This window comes from Sinohyriopsis cumingii, chromosome 1 (assembly GCF_028554795.1).
Source record: "Sinohyriopsis cumingii isolate HCF-2022 chromosome 1, ASM2855479v2, whole genome shotgun sequence".
In the NCBI taxonomy this organism is placed as follows: domain Eukaryota; kingdom Metazoa; phylum Mollusca; class Bivalvia; order Unionida; family Unionidae; genus Sinohyriopsis; species Sinohyriopsis cumingii.
In genome coordinates, this window is record NC_142961.1 from 109,798,368 (window position 1) to 109,812,536 (window position 14,169).

Below are 14,169 nucleotides of genomic sequence, written 5' to 3' on the forward strand. Positions count from 1 at the left end.
ATATATTACTGGTACTGTTTAACTCATTTCTAAGATACATGAAAAAACTTTCTATAAATAATTCCAGTTATATTCACAATGCTTTGCAGAAAATTACATGCGATGACTTGTAAAAACATATACCAAATTGTACCTGAATTTCCTGTCATCTGCTTCATAAAAACTTTAATACGAAATCCGAATTCATCTGCCAACCCAAAATAAGTGAGAGATCTTGCTATTATGTAAATACTTTTTTATTTTTAATTTGGCAGAGTATTTTCTCGTTGTGGATTTCCTCATGAAAACAACTAGGAAGTTCTGGAGAAGACCAGAAAACTTGCATTATATTGCACAATACATGCAGAAACATGGCTATAATTTTTGCTTGACAAACAGCAAATAGGACTAGCCATATACACAAACGTAGAAGATCTACACCCTGCATTACAGTCTATTTCGTATTCAATAAATACTTTGGTGAAATAAAAACACAACTATCATAAGACCTTAGAGCAATTTCAGAGAGCAATAATTTGCTGCCAATTAACTATTGACAGCACCGCTAAGAGACTTCTGATGGATGTATGGTATCAATGGGAGGTCCTGAGTTTTCATTCTGAGAATTTTCCCTGGAATTAACTGTATCTGCTACTGAATTTGTCCTGGACAATGTTGGTGATGCAAATCCAGGGTAGGGAGATGAATCTCCACAGCCAGGATGCTTGTTAGAGGTGGGGGTATGAGAGATGGTGTACTCTATGGCTGCTTTTTGGACAGATTCCAGGCTTTTTATCTTGTCCTCAAGGTTCTCCTCTGTCGTCATCATTCTCTGTTCAATCTGTTCCAACTGTAATTAATTTGAATCAGTAAAAAGTAAAAGAACAAATTAAGCTATTGATTGAATAATCATTATAAATTTGCACTAGACAAGATAGTCTAATTAAAACTAATGTCAACAAAATTTTAGCAACAAGCACAGTACCAATGATTCAGTTAAGTTTTAGAACAAGTGTTCTGAGTCCAGTATATTAATACATTTTATAACAGTGCAGTATTTTAATTTTTGTTCAACTCTGATGGCAAATAGAAATAGCCATATGCTTTGACAGCAATTAGGAACAGCCATATGCTTTGACAGCAATTGTGTGTGTGTGCGTGATTTGGATTTTTAACATAGGTTTAACAACTTTTTAATAATACTGCTACAAGGTCTGCAATGTGGCAGTTTATAGTAAAGTCTAGCACTGGGGCATCATGCTGCAGACATGTAGCATGATGTCCCACACAGTCACATTATCCTGACAGCAGGTCAACCAGTCCTAACACTAACCTCTTAATGCTAAGCACCAAGCGAGGCAGCTGTTAGTACCATTTCTGTAAGTCTTTGGTATGACTCGATTGGGGATCGAACCCATGACCTGCATCTGAAGGGGACGCTCTAACCACTAGGCCACCAGGTCAGTCTTGGCAGCAATTGGGAATATCCATATGCTTTGACAGCAATTGGGAACAGCCATATGCTTTGACAGCCATTAGGAACAGCCATATGCTTTGACAGCAATTAGGAATAGCCATATGCTCTGACAGCAATTAGGAACAGCCATATGCTTTGACAGCAATTAGGAATAACCATATGCTTTGACAGCAATTAGGAATAGCCATATGCTTTGACAGCAATTAGTAATAGCCATATGCTTTTACAGCAATTAGGAATAACCATATGCTTTGACAGCAATTAGGAATAGCCATATGCTTTGACAGCAATCAGGAATAGCCATAAACTTTAACAGCAATTAGGAATAACCATATGCTTTGACAGCAAATAGAAATGGCCATATGCTTTGACAGCAATTAGGAATAACCATATGCTTTGACAGCAAATAGGAATAGCCATATGCTTTGACAGCAATTAAGAATAGCCATATGCTTTGACAGTAATTAGAACTAGCCATAAGCTGAAATATAAAGGATTTACACCACACATTACTTATCTCTTGTATAATATATAATTTTGATAAAAATAAATACACCACCTACAACAGTGTCACAAACTATCTGTATGTGCAGCTGCAAATCTGTGACACAGTGATTCACAGCACAACACAGTCTGTAAATCTGTGACATAAACAGTTATACTGCAGACCTACCAACCCTGATGAGCCCATCTCAGTAAGGCAGTTGATTTTTTTCCATAAGACTGACCAGTTTTCAGTAAGGTGTAACAAGATATCAGTAACTGCTGTTGTAAAGCTGGAAAACGTAATTAAAAGTTTGATGCAGCGGCGATAAACATTATGTTAAACTGAAAAGTTTGTAAAGTATGCACAGACTTTATTTACCTCTAGTACAGTTGCACAAACTTTAGTTCCAAACCCTATGCAACTCAACGGCTTGTTGCTATCTCTCAACTTGACGTAATTCTTGGAAATTCTTTTCCCATTTCACATGATGGCCATCATATCTCCTGCCATGAGACATACTCAAATTGGCATGTGATGTCCAATAAACGTAATTGTGTCTTTTCCTGCTTTTATTCATAAGAATCTGAATACTCCTTTTTATTCTTCTGTGTTGATTATTAACACCTTTTTAGAAGTTTATTTTCTCTTTCATCTTAAACATGCATCGCTTTCTGGAAGCCATTTTAAAAAAATTCTATAATCAACAGTTTCATCATGCAGATGCTTTGCATGAACAAATAGGTGCTGCTGTAAAGTTAGTCTGGTTTCCCAACTAATTTCACTAATTCTAATATGAAACCCAGATCCAAATCAAACATGGATGAACCAATTATCTGGATTTTTTTGGCAACGATTTTTCTGTATCTTTTGCTTGTATGCCATAATTCCGTATTTTAAGGGAAATTTTCTTAAAACTTCTGGCAAAATCATAAGGGTTGGCAGGTCTGATACTGCACACAACATGGTATGTAAATTTATGATATAAACAGTGATGAAGAGCACAACATGGTCTATACATTTGTAACTGAAATAATGATACAGAGCACAATATGGTCTGTAAATTTGTGACAGAAACGGTGATATGGAGATCAACATGGTCTGCAAATTTGTGACAAAATTAGTGATACACAGCACAACATGGTCTCTTGTGTATGCTGTAAAAATTCTAATGAGTGCTGCTTCTAAAACAAGCTAAATACATGCAAGTGAAAAGATCATCCCCCAGCAAATTCCATAAATGAAAATATCCTGGGAAAAAGCAGTACATGTTATTTAGATATTAAACAAATCACACAAATTCAAAATTTGTTTCTTCACATCCATTTTGCAAGTATGTAAGATGAGAAAGGTTTCATTTGTATGTACCTTGGCCAAGAGTCGATTACTGGAATCTGTCAGTGCTTGAGGGAGTCCACTATTGCTGATAGCTGGTGGGTAGGTAGGTGATATGGAGATTAAGGGTAAGTGGAGACTGTATCCACATGACATGAACAAGAACAGGAAGAGAAACAGTCCAATCATCACTATGGCAATAGGATATAGGTGGATTGGAAGGTCATGGAAGACACTGATGGTAAACTCTCTCATTGCAGCACCCACATCTTTCAAGGGGGACACAAAGAATCTCACTATTGTGACTGCAATTGCCTGAAGAACAACACAAAGTTTAGACAAAACAACTTCATCACAAATATCCATGCTACTACACTGTATATACCAAACCCCCTGCTTCCCCCATCATGTGCTCGTGACCCAAGGGTCGAAATCCAAAATCCATCATATATATGATGTATCATCCTGCCATGACTGCACATGGAATCTGGTCAGAACAATGTCACAGTAACTGAATTTTTGACACACTGTTGTTGTTTTTTTACTATCTCCCACAAACTCCAGGTTTGAGAATCAATCCTGACACTCCTCTCACAAAGGGTCACCACAGAGTCAACATAACTACAAAGTTTTTTGAATATCCACCCAACAATTTTTGGAAGAGGTATTTATTTGGATACCAGTTGTTTCACAGAACTCTAAATTGCATTCATAAACAGCTTTGTGATATATGAGCAATATCATTATTTGCAAATAAAGTACTGAATTGCAATACAACTTGCACTCTTTGCATTAAAGTGGAAAACAAATTATTACAAGCACTTATATAATCCTCAAATATCTTTCAAATCAAGAGGTCATTGTACCAAAGGTTACGTTGTTTTTTTTACTCACCAGCTACACATGCAGCAATATGTAGTTAAGACCAAAAAAAGGGAATTTCAAGTGAAAATATTGGAATACCCCAGGGATATCCGTTAAAAGTAAAAGGAAACCTCACATTTCAGATAAATGGTGTTCAATATCAGATAAAAGAAACTATTTTGCCTCTTCCATTGTTTTTTAATTTGCAACATTAATCAGTTTTCTGTCATACATAATTTATTCATGCAGTTTCATTTACGAGAGAGTGACATGAATTGCATCTACAGCAAACATGTAACTCATTAGAAATTGTACAGGGTAACATGAAACTTTTTAAAATACAAAAATGCAAGAAACAGCACTGCTAATTGTCATCAGTGTTGGTGTAAGCATTTAATACAATCAAAGATTTTCTTTCTTAGTGGTCATGTAGATACACCAGCATCTTGTTTAAACAGACATTGTTTCTCTGTAATGTTTTTAATGTCAATTCTGAATGGTTCTACCATGCTAACATTTAAGAAGTGAACACATTGAAACATACTTCACTACTGTTCCAGAGATGATCTATTAAGAGAATCAGTGGGCAAATCCGACTGGTCAACACTTCCAATATTACTGGTTCACTTAACACGTGTTATGTATTGCCAATGAAATGTTCATACACAAGACATGATCTTCATATGATGTGGAGTAATGAAATGCTCATACACAAGACATGATCTTCATATGATGTGGAGTAATGAAATGCTCATACACAAGACATGATCTTCATATGACGTGGAGTATGCACTCATTTTAAGATGTCTCCATTCTACTAGCAATTGATGTAAAACAATTGTGAGACGATAGTTACATGTGCTGACCCTGGGTCTGATAAATTTCAAAATTTGATGGTAGCCCATACAAAGGTCCAAATCCGATTTTTACCCAGCAGGCATCCCAAAAAATAGCCTGGTAGTCTGGTTTAAATTATTTAGGGAAGAAGTAATTTTAATATGGAATTCTTAGCTTGAAGGATTCCATTTTATTTTCTTATATTATTAAAAATTATTAATCTCTTTAATGTATTTATGTGGGCATGTTGAAAAGAAAAATAGGACAGTTCATGACATCTAACATTAACCCACAATGCTATCAGACTTAAATATATGGTAGCCCCCGATACAATATTCTGGTAGCCCCATGGTCCTATATACAAGATTTGTTGGACTCTGTGGTTGATGAATCAGACCTGCCTATAAAGGACTTACTTTGGTTGGAGCAATCTTCCACATGGGATCTATCAAGGACTTACTTTGGTTGGAGTAATCTTCCACACGGGATCTATCAAGGACTTACTTTGGTTGGAGTAATCTTCCACATGGGATCTATCAAGGACTTACTTTGGTTGGAGTAATCTTCCACACGGGATCTATCAAGGACTTACTTTGGTTGGAGTAATCTTCCACACGGGATCTATCAAGGACTTACTTTGGTTGGAGTAATCTTCCACACGGGATCTATCAAGGACTTACTTTGGTTGGAGTAATCTTCCACACGGGATCTATCAAGAGATGTTCCCAATAAGCAGCACACTTATTTTCTCTGGAGGAGAAGAAGGATTTTATTAATGACCAGAAGTTATCCTTTCCAGCAGCTTTACATTCCTCTGGCACATCCTGAGTTGAAATTGTCTGTCGTTTTATATCCTCACTCTGTAAAGGTGAAAATTGTAAAATCAGCTCTCACGACAACCTTCAATAATGGAATATTCAAGGCCTGATAGAAAATTTATGAGAACAAACATGTTCAAGTTTGCTCTCTGTATTAGGAATATTCAACTTCTGACTGACAACAACTTTCCTTTAACAAACAATGATATTTCCTTTATATACAACATTGTTCTTTACAAAGACATTGCCAATCCTGAGTAATGTACTTTTAACTGAGAACCTGCAGAATAAGAGTACCATCAAACCATACAACCCAATGCATAGTAAACATACTTAATGTCTTAAATGCATGCAAATCATTTTCAAAATTTGGTCAAGGGCCTTGAGTTATTTTGTGGAAATGGTTTACTTTTTTGGAGTCACTCAGGCCATGACATTTCACCTTTAAACTCCAAAATAAATAGTTGTCTTTCTTATCTCAAATCAAAGATGTCTACAAAGTCTAGTCAAGCCATTTCACTCATTCATATATATATATATATATATATATATATATATATATATATATATATATATACACACACACACACACACACATATATATATATGGTGACTATATTACTGGTCAGATCAGCATATTTTTCATTTAGGACCAAATAGACATCATAAGAAGTTTTCTGGTAAAATCCGTATGATTCTTTGCCTCGAAGTAGCCATAAAAAATTTTTCAAGATGGCTACTATGGTGGCCACATTGGATTTCAATGTGGCACCATTTTCATTTAGGATCAATCAGCCCATGAGATAAATATGTATGTAAGATTTCATGGTAATCCTCCAAGCAGTTTAGGTGGAGTAGTGATAACCAAGTTGTACTAATTGTCGACTGGACAATGGACAGGTTTAGCACATGATAGGCCATACACATTGGCCAGTATACATGGTAGAGGAAAACCCAGAGAAGAACCACCGACCCATGTGATGCTACTGGCAAGGTTTCCCACATACTCACATTGGCCAGCTGAGTCAGGAACCTCAGTCGGCTTGGGTTCCTGACTCCACAGGCCAATGTGTACACTTTACAGTTTTTAGGTCTTTTTGTTGACTACTGTAATGGCTGTAAATCTTGAGACATGAAAAATAATTTTCTCCGTGTCCTAAGACATAGGCATGTAAAAAAGTTACTTTCAGTGACCCGACAATTATTAAACTGTTATAAAGTACTATGATTGATTTTGTTATTATTTTGCATGTGCACATTTTCTTATTTCTCCAACATGAAGTTAAATAAAGGTAAATACAGACTTCATAATTCGTGGGCCGGTTGAGTTTACCAGGGAGACCATGCTGAACCAGTACTTACACAGTGCAAAGAGTGCATAGTATCACTTAAATCCTTACTTATTCCCAAACATAGATGCAGATTTTCCTTTATTCATTGTTTCGACCAAATTGCATTCTTCCAGATAACATTTCAGCTAATCCTTAATAGCTGTTTCATTTACATTGAATCACGTGCTCACAAGTTACTCATTTTCAGTGATATAAGCAATCCTACAAACTGAGGTAATATTTTTGAAAATGTACGCACGTTTAGTTGTACAAGGTACATAACCATCATAATTTACATGTTCAAAAAGAGCACATAACCATCATAATTTACATGTTCACGAAGAGTGGTAATAATAAAGGCTAAAATTCTCATAGAGATCAACTAAGATCAACATCAATCAATTTTAATTTTATTTTAGCTGAACAAACATAACTTTCCACAAAATGGAAAGCTTGATGTTTCGGTGTCTCTTATGTTGATATCGGCGAATTTGTCTTTCGTTTTGTGACAGCAATACAGGCCAGTTAGTCATTAAAACCCTGAAACTGGCTTGTGATAAGAGGGAATTCTGACCGGTAACTATACCAGTTTAACACTGGTATATACGGTATAAAAATGCCAGGTGTTCACTCATGTAATTTTCTTTCGTGGGAATGGAGCTATAGCATATGGAGTTACAGCATTCATAGCGATCGTTCTTGGGATTGAAATTAATTGTGGATGATTGTATTGTTGTGGTTTATCTTTTGTTTTGGTTTATGTTTTTAGTTTTGTATTATTGTAGTGGTAAAAATAATCATTAATTTACGATAATGTTCAACTTAACATTCTCTTTAGTGAAGAAGCGAATGCTTTATACTAAAATAATTATTTCGTCACAACAATAATTCACAGGTGATACAACAGAACATGTAGGACTTTTCTTGTTTAGAAGAAATGAAAATCGAAGACATAATGTAATAATCAGGAGTTCTCTACAAAAATCGGAAGATATTATGAAATCAGGAGGTAGGCGTAAAGTGATCCCAAAATTGAGGAGTGTTTTTCCCCTCCTGGCGTTTAAGTTGACAGGTATTGTGTAAGGTCGCTTACATCAAAGCAAACAAGAACTCGGCTTTTATGGTATTAGCATAATTTTCAAAGCATTATTTCCGAAACTTTATAAGAAAACAGAAAATTAAATAAATTACTTTTCAAACAAGTTTATACCATTTCTTTTTAATAATCATGCACGCCAACTCCGATATAAGAATACAAGTAATTTTTTAAATACAAGATTGTCTAAATAAATGAATTTAGAACTTACCTCGCACACCTCAAGATGCTTCGGAATTGTAAGTTGGCTTATACGCGGGTCATGCACTTTTAGTGTTTATACCTATTCAGTTTGGGGGTCGGCTTATACAAGAACAGGCTTATACGCGAGTATATATGGTATATGCAAACTATGCTGGCAAGACAAAACAACTATAAAGCCATCAATGGACAGCATATTCAGTTCTTCAAACATTCTCATTATCTATTCATATATAAATCCATATTACTTCCTTGAACTACTAGCACATATATATATATATATATATATATATATATATATATATATATATATATATTCATCACTATTTTAAGTTCTCACAATGTCTTTAAAGCAAACAAATTAAAAATTGGACACTGAAAAATCTTTTAAGGAAACATACATAAAACTCTTTACTCTAAACTCTGTGAAAATGACAAATGTGCTCTATGATCGGTGACACGAAACCAAACATGGAAGATTGCCACTATACCCAGTGATTGGCAACAAGTGCTTGGTGATCAGTACCTACTGGCTGCTGCTTGGTGACAGAAACTCAGTCAATTGAATCTGGACATTGCCTAATGACCAGTGTCTAATGCCCAGTGCCTGGTACACAGTGACTGGTGGCAGACCGTCTACAATGGTCACTAGACACATATCCTGGTTACCTGTCACAGGGCAATGATTGGTCTGATGTTGTAAACCTTATTGGAGAGTCTCTCTTCAGAGAACTCAACTCAGACGAATGAGATACTGCTTACTTTAAGATTTACATATACTAATATGTGATATTAACTGTGAGATACTGCTTACTTTAAGATTTACATTTACTAATATGAGATATTAAGTGAGATACTGTTTACTTTAAGATTTACATATACTAATATGAGATATTAACCGTGAGATACCACTTACTTTAAGATTTACATATACTAATATGAGATATTAACTGTGAGATACTGCTTACTTTAAGATTTACATATACTAATATGAGATTTTAACTGTGATTCCCTTGCATCTGGAAGGTGAGGCTCATCATTTGAGGATGGTGACTTCCCTATACTATGTGGTGTTCCCTCCCTCAGAGACTCCCCACCCCCCCCCCAGTGAAAGCAGGCAACTTCCTAACTCTGGACACCTCCCTCACTGAATCACGTAACTAACATACACTGGAAGTGCTGTCATTGATGCAGACGAATTTCATAAAATGGGATTTGCCATAGCCACCTCTCCTGCTGAGTCAGGCAATATACACACCCTGGGAAGTGTCATCACTGAAGCAGGCAACTTCTGCTCACTGGGAAGTACCAAATTTACAAGCGAATTTCATACACAAAGATGTGAGATAGCCCCTTCTTGTGAACTGATGGAATCCTCCTGGGAAGAAGTGTGATCCTTCTTTCTTGCCCTATAAGCCCAGCAACTCTCCACCAAACTCGAAGGGGTCCTGAGTGGCCAAGTGGTCTAAAGCGCTCTCCATTACGCATCACTGCCATCTCACCTCTGTCTGCGTAGGTTCGAATCTCGGATTCGGCCAATGTGGGTATGTGAGAAAGTTTGCCAGTAGCTTCTCGAGGGTCGTTGGTTCTTTCCGGGTTCTTCCTCCACCATTAATACTGGCCGCAATGTATGGCCTATCGTGTGCTGAAAAATGGCGTTAAATCCTAAAACAACAACAACAACAACCAAACTCGAATACTGTGAGGCCACAAACAACAAATGCTGCATGATGAGCCCTCTTTGTTCTCTTGTTGGGCAGACTTATTTGCTTTAACCAATCACCATGTCACATATTACTTAACTGGCTGACAACAGCTTGGGTGAAGCTTTAAAACTTTTGAAGAGTGCTGTTGGGGGGAGCCCATCAGACAGACTTGCATAAGTAAAGTTTGCAAACTGAACAACCCAATTCATTTCAAGCTATAGGTAAACTGAAGAGATGCATGTTGAAGAACAAAAGTCACTACACATTTCCAATTTAATGAAGCAAGCTAAGCCTGGCAAACAAAATTTTAGAATTCATGGTTTTCACAGTCTGAAGCACAGCAGCAAAGGGAAACATTTCATTCGTTGCACATACTGCAAACACCATATCAACATTATACAACATTTCATTCTAACATTTATAGTAGCAGCACCTATATGTAACATATTCAATATGCAGAATTAAACTAACAGTCTGATAAATTCTCTTTATTATTATTTGTTATATTAATCTTGTTAGAATAATAACTATTAATTGACACGTGATTTTCAGGATGATCTAAGCCATTAAACAGACCAACTGAAAGACAATATTAAATAAATGCTCATGTTTACACAACTGATTTGTGTTGATAAAGAGATTGTGTTAAAATACTTGTAGTGGACAGAGGTGTTTATCAAGGCCCCGATAAAGCTTGAAAATATTATTCCCCCCCCACCCATTGCATGAAATGGTCAGTCCTAAATGTAATGTATAATATTTTTTTTATAGAGACAAGCATATCTTGGATACAGTTCTGACAATGCTAATATTATGGTTGGAAAGAACAACTGACCAGGACGTGCTCAGGAATGCAACGATGAATGCAAAAGACACATGCATTACCTTCAAGCTACTGAAATATGTGTCTTCGCATATGTTTATGTGTGTGGTGATGATATCAGACTGCTAAATCTGCCAACATTTTTTGGTTCAAAAGTGTATTAAATACCTTAAAGAAAACAGATAAGTATTTTTCTTGATTTTCGTTTATTCCAATTTGAGCTTCCAGTCATTTGCTATAGGATAATATGAAAAGATAGCTTATTCTCTCATGAAAGATGTCACCTTTGGGGGATGGGTCAAGTATACTGATACCCACCCACTCCACGTAGGACCTCAAAACACACTTTTTGAGTCTCACCAACCCCACAACCTCCACCCCCACATACACACACCAACATTATTTAGGAATATGGCAGGTATGCTTGACTGATCCTTACTGACATCTCAGAGGCTATGTCCTTTGTAAGGTTTCACAATGCAACAGAAGCTATTTCCTTTATCAAAATGAAAACCTTTACAAGTCTTGCAGCAAATGAATTTAAATCTCTGATTAACATAGCACCTGAAACTTGACATCAATGACCTCATGTCTTGATGAAGTTGCAGGAAAGTAGTGTGTTGCACTGGAGTGGCAATAACCTCTCCTCTTCTCAACTAACAGGATCGTTTCGTCTACCAACACTGAACATAACCCATAGTAACCAGATTGCCTCTGTTACCTCCCGACAAATGCAGGAATGTGCAATGTGCCTATTTTGCATCAAAGATTCCACAGGTGGAAAATCTGATCAGAAATAGAATCATTAAAGCACTGACAAGCTCAGCTAATCAGATGCAAGATCATCTAAATAATATGCATGGATCTCACTCATAACTGCACTCATCTGAGATCTTGATGATTTAAGCATATGTACCGAGTTTGATCAATATCATATCAGACAAAAGAGTCAATAACATGGTAACATGCTCAAACAATCAGATGCAAGATCACCTCATTAATATGTATAGAGAGAGTGTGATGGTATAATATGACAGCAGATCATTTGTAAAGACAAGATGCAGTGTGTTTGGGGTGTGTGGTTTGTGCTTTGGATTTTTAACAGCTTTATGAATATTTCAGTCATATCGACCAGTCCTAACACTAACCTCTTAATGCTGAAAACAGATAAGGCATCATGGATTGGTACATATACGTGTATACTGTTTATATACATGTCTTATGTAAAGCATGAATAGAGTATCAACATGTGTACTCACCCACGAATCTCATCACATACATTGAATCCACAATACAAGTGATTCCATCGAAAATATGCACACACACAGCTTTAAAATATTCAATAATTTTGTAACAGGTCATATTGGTCTGAATTCAGTGGATAAATATAGCACAAACACGTAATGAATAATGAGGCACATTTGCTTTCCAGTACATCCCAAGTCGGTAGAAGTTAGTTTGTGTTTTAAGCAGCAGTTGGTAGCATTCGTAAGCACAATCTTTTTCCCTGCAAAAAGGAAACTTTCACAGCACAGTAAATGTGTTCTATTCACGTTGGAAAATGAAAAAATCCATCAGATTCCATTGCTTTTATTTAAGTTTGGTACTGACTTCTTTAAAGAAAAGTTCTTTGTTTTAATTGAAGATTTTAGTCGGCTTTCCTTGATGAAATATGCATGCGTTATTGAAGTCACCGCTAAAGGCCAGCTTTAGAGAACCAAATAAATGCCCATTTCTTATTGTGGCGGCAACATCAAATAACTGTATTGCATGATTGAGACTTATATTTTTTTCATTTGCTTAGTACGTTTTCATAACAGTCAGTGCTTGAGAGGTAATGATTTCTTTGAAATTTCAGCAAACTATTTTATCTGGGTACATTTTTAAAAAAGGAACTGGCCATCGTTTGGTCGATCGTAGTTACAGTTCCTCCCTGCCTAATGAATAAACCAACAAGAAAGATTTTTTTTGTGTGGTTGCGGAGTGATGCTGCCTTTCACTCAATTTAACAAAGGGTCAACGGATGATAGAGATGCATGTGTTCTGGTCTGATGACAGGGATTACTACAGAACATGTGGGTGTTCTGAAGGATTTAACTTGGAGTGGAAAGAAGAGGAATTTTACATACCATCCACACACAAATGTCAGTCTATGTAAATATGTTAATTACTAGCGAGCGGCCGAAAATCTGGCGAAAGGTGGATTACGAGATAATGCCTTGTCCGGTTGATCTCTGCTGCCAGAAATGTCAACAACAAAAACAAAAACAAAAAAGAAAAAGCGTTTATCTCACAACATACAGAACTCTTGCTAGATGTCAAGATAAGCGGATTATGATATAACAATGCACTGTTAAGATGGTTTGTCAATATGGACAAAAAAATTGTTTATATAACAATAGTTAAATTTCAGTGCATTTTATATCAGGTTTGCAGCTTCCTTTCATGGGCCCCTGAATTTCTCCACTCCAAACCAATGGTTGTATATACAAATTTAAACAGCCAACAAAGTCGCCAATAAAAAAATCGCCAGATGGTATATTTTGCTGCCAATAAGGAAAATAAAATCATAGTTTGCGACACTGGCGAAACCCTAAGCGATCCCAGAATAAACATTTTACACTTTAGTTTTCGTACTTTTAAGACGAAAAACTTTTTTCGTGTATGAAACAAATACATATAAAATTTCAGGAGCCACTCCAAGATCATCTAGCATTATTCATGCGTGATCTCTTCCCCAAAATGATAATAAACTCTTTTATGTTTTTTTCTTCGTACTTTTTAGAAAGATTTTTTTTGTGCGCAAGAAAAATACATATAAAATTATGGGAGCCATGCCACGATCGTGTTATATCCGAATTCATGTCATAACGGTGCATGCTATAGCGGGGTCACACTGTATTAGTGCAGAATTTTGCCGGGTGAAGCTCAGTGTGAAATACAATGCACAAACAGTGTAGTAGTCACGCTACTTGGGTATGGGTGAAAAGCTTTGCCAGAAGCAGTTCTGTGACTTAGACTGTACTAATTCAAGAGAAGTTTGTCCAAAAACACCTTGCACTGACTCATTAAACTGTATGTCACAGGTACAAATTAGGGACCTGCACGGAAAATTGATACATTACCATATATGTCTCACTCTTAAAATAGTGGATTGAGACTGGTTTTGAAGTCAATTATAATCCCAAACCCATAGGCATCATGTATAATCCCAGACC

At 36.2% G+C, this 14,169-nt stretch overlaps 1 protein-coding gene across 4 annotated transcripts in view; it reads right to left on the reverse strand.

Annotated features, from left to right (window-relative positions):
* Positions 1-218: 218 nt before the first annotated feature.
* The window catches only part of LOC149807584 (chloride channel CLIC-like protein 1), a 29,945-nt gene continuing 15,994 nt past the window's right edge, over positions 219-14,169 (reverse strand). For 3 of the 4 annotated variants that reach the window (XM_089968386.1, XM_089968392.1, XM_089968377.1), the window contains exons 6-8: positions 5,657-5,836; positions 3,309-3,590; positions 219-829 (exon numbers count right to left, since the gene is read on the reverse strand). In XM_089968386.1, the coding sequence (XP_089824512.1) occupies positions 545-829; positions 3,309-3,590; positions 5,657-5,836 (747 nt within the window). In that variant the 3' untranslated portion in view covers positions 219-544. The remainder of the gene's footprint in view (positions 830-3,308; positions 3,591-5,656; positions 5,837-14,169) is intronic. The other variant, XM_089968402.1, reaches the window with a different exon arrangement.